Raw genomic sequence first — 2,722 nt, 5'->3', positions numbered from 1 at the left:
TTTTCCGAAATGCTTGATAATCTTAGCGGTTTAGACAATTTAACAGTTATGGAATATTACAAATATTTATTATAAGGATAATTTATCATAATATCGATATTCTCGAGCTGTTTTTATGCTGATTCCGCAGGTTCCGCAGAATCCGCTAAATCGCCATGCCCCCTACGGCCGCCGCAGCAGGAACAGGGTCAGCCATGACGAAAAGTATAGTTGGTAGGCACCAACACAGGGAAATGTACAATGTACAGCAGTATACACTTCAGTCCACAGTAAAGTAATGAATCAGCCACAGCGGGTTTTCCCAGACTGCAGATTCGGCAGAGATTACTCAAAGTCTGTAGAGTTCTGTTCGTTTAGAGTTAACTTAGACGGTAGAAAAGTACGTGAGCTTCCACCGCATGCCACCAGGTTTCGTTGGGCAGGGCCAGTAGCAATAGAACGGAGACTTATATCGGAGGAAGACTACTAATTTATTCTCGCTGAGCAACCATGCTTTTACAACGACAACAACACTAATTCCAGAACGACCGGGTGTCTCACACTTCAACCGAATACAGAAACAAATATTGATAACTGTATAATAGCATCACGCAACACCCATAGAGAGAGCCATTGGCATTCAGTGGTGTATTGAGTCTGATGTCTTCCAGTTCCGTCTGACGATCCAAGACCAACCCCTCACCCGACGAGGCATCCTGTCCATGGTATCTTCGGTTTTTGACCCACTTGGCTTCCTTGCACCATTTCTGCTGATTGGTAAGCAGATACTCCAACACCTTTGTAGAGAGAGCACAGGCTGGGATCAGCCTCTTCCAAATGAGCTTCGCCCAAAGTGGGAGGGATGGAGACGGGGGCTGGTGAGCCTGGCCACCATAAAAATACCAAGGTGCTTCAAACCGACCGATTTCGGACCCGTCAAAAAGATGGAATTGCATCATTTCTCGGGCATCGCTCGCAGGATACGGACAATGCAGCTATCTGAGATTGGTGAATGAGAGTGAAAGGGTCACTGCTCATTGGCAATGGCTAAAGCAAGGGTGGTCCCCCTGAAGCCTGTAACAGTCCCCAGATTGCAGCTGCAGGCTGCTGTAGTGTCTATAAAAATCAGTGACTTTCTGAAATGAAGAACTGTTATTGGACAGACTCCAGGGTTGTTTTTGGGTATATCCAAAATGAAGCTCGCCGCTTCAAAATCTTTGTGCCAACAGAGTTCAGAGAATAAGAGAGTCGTCAGAACCAGGACAGTGGCGCCACATAGCTACAGATATCAACCCAGCTGACCATGCCTCCAGAGGACTGGAGGCAGAAGAACTGGAAACCTCCAGATGGTTCAATGGGCCTGCATTACTGTGGGAAAAGCAACTCTCTGAGGTAAGCGGCTCAACACCTGATCATGATGAAATCTCAAACGATGATCGCGAGGTCAAGAAGGTCACAGCCCTAGCCACTAAAGCCACAGAGAGAACACCGATGCTGAAGATGTTTAACAAATTTTCTGATTGGTCAAGATTACTCTCAGCCATATCTACACTTCGTCAGCGTTGTTTACGCAAGCTAGGTAAAGGTATACCCGATTTGACAGAGGTAAGAAGAGCTTCAGAGAAATTCATCATCCTATGCATACAAAGAGAAGCCTTTGCAGACGCGATAGACGATCTGCAAAGAGGAGAACATCTGCAGAAGAGCAACCAGATCTTTAACTTGGACCCCTTCCCAGATGAAGATGGAATCCTGAGAGTTGGAGGCAGGCTCAAACATTCGAACCTGAATTATAGAGCCAAACATCCAGCTGTCATTCCCAAGAAGACTGCCGAAGCTGAGCTGCTAATAAAGCATCATCATGAAAAGACTGCACCTCAGGGCAGAGGAATGACCATGAATGAGTTGAGCGCAAGTGGGTTTTGGATACCAAGTTGCTCTGCACAGGTCTCCTCACACATTTTCAAGTGTGTTGTTTGCAGACGTTTCAGGGGAATCACTCAAGTCCAGAAGATGGCTGACCTACCGAAAGATAGATTAGACGCCTCTCCCCCATTCACATACTGCGGAATTTATGTCTTTGGGCCATTTGAAGTGACAGAAAGTCGTAAGACCATCAAAAGGTATGGACTTCTGTTCACCTGTATGGCTTCCAGAGCCATACACATAGAGTTATTGGATGACATGACAACGGATGTCTTTTTGAATGCCCTGCGATGCTTTGACGCCCTCAGGGGCAAAGTACGCCTAATCCGGTGTGACCGGGGTTCTAATTTTGTAGGAGCAAGACAAAAACTGAAAGAGGCTATGCAAGAGATCGATGATGCAACCATTCAAGCCCACTTCCAGGGCGATTGCGAATTCGTCATGAACTCCCCATAATCAAGCCACAAAGGATGCGTATGGGAACGACAGATCCGAACCATTCGCAGCGTGCTGAGAGTAGTCCTAGGATTGTCACAGTCCCGTCTAGACACCTCCTCACTCAGGACATTGTTATATGAGGTAATGGCGATATTCATCAGCCGTCCATTGACTGTAGAAAACCTCAACGACCCTACTGCACCCCTGCCACTCACTCCAAATCAGTTGTTGACGATGAAATCAGACATCCTGATGCCACCCCCTGGGGAATTCCCCAAGGAGGATCTGTATGCCCGGAAGACATGGCGCAGGGTTCAGTATCTTGCCAATTAGTTTTGGCAAAGATGGAGAAAGGAATATCTCCAGAATCTCCAATAGC

At 46.8% G+C, this 2,722-nt stretch overlaps 1 protein-coding gene across 1 annotated transcript; it reads left to right on the top strand.

Moving 5' to 3' along the window:
- The first annotated feature begins 277 nt into the window (after window positions 1–277).
- On the top strand, window positions 278–2,361 carry LOC135489930 (uncharacterized). The gene is made up of 3 exons (XM_064775563.1): window positions 278–379; window positions 651–832; window positions 1,209–2,361. The coding sequence occupies exons 1-3, from the start codon at window positions 278–280 to the stop codon at window positions 2,359–2,361; spliced, it is 1,437 nt and encodes a 478-aa protein (XP_064631633.1).
- The last annotated feature ends 361 nt before the right edge of the window (window positions 2,362–2,722 follow it).

The sequence above is a fragment of the Lineus longissimus genome, chromosome 6 (assembly GCF_910592395.1).
Source record: "Lineus longissimus chromosome 6, tnLinLong1.2, whole genome shotgun sequence".
In the NCBI taxonomy this organism is placed as follows: domain Eukaryota; kingdom Metazoa; phylum Nemertea; class Pilidiophora; order Heteronemertea; family Lineidae; genus Lineus; species Lineus longissimus.
Note: the sequence above shows the minus strand (reverse complement) of the source record. Positions and strands in the feature narration are given on the sequence as shown.

Bases quoted from the DNA above. Each gene is read 5' to 3' on its own strand.
- LOC135489930 (XM_064775563.1), top strand. From the start codon at position 278: ATGAATCAGCCACAGCGGGTTTTCCCAGACTGCAGATTCGGCAGAGAT. The intron at 380-650 runs GTACGTGAGCTT...GATGTCTTCCAG, and splicing joins TTAACTTAGACGGTAGAAAA to TTCCGTCTGACGATCCAAGA. The intron at 833-1,208 runs GTGGGAGGGATG...TTGTGCCAACAG, and splicing joins CCAAATGAGCTTCGCCCAAA to AGTTCAGAGAATAAGAGAGT.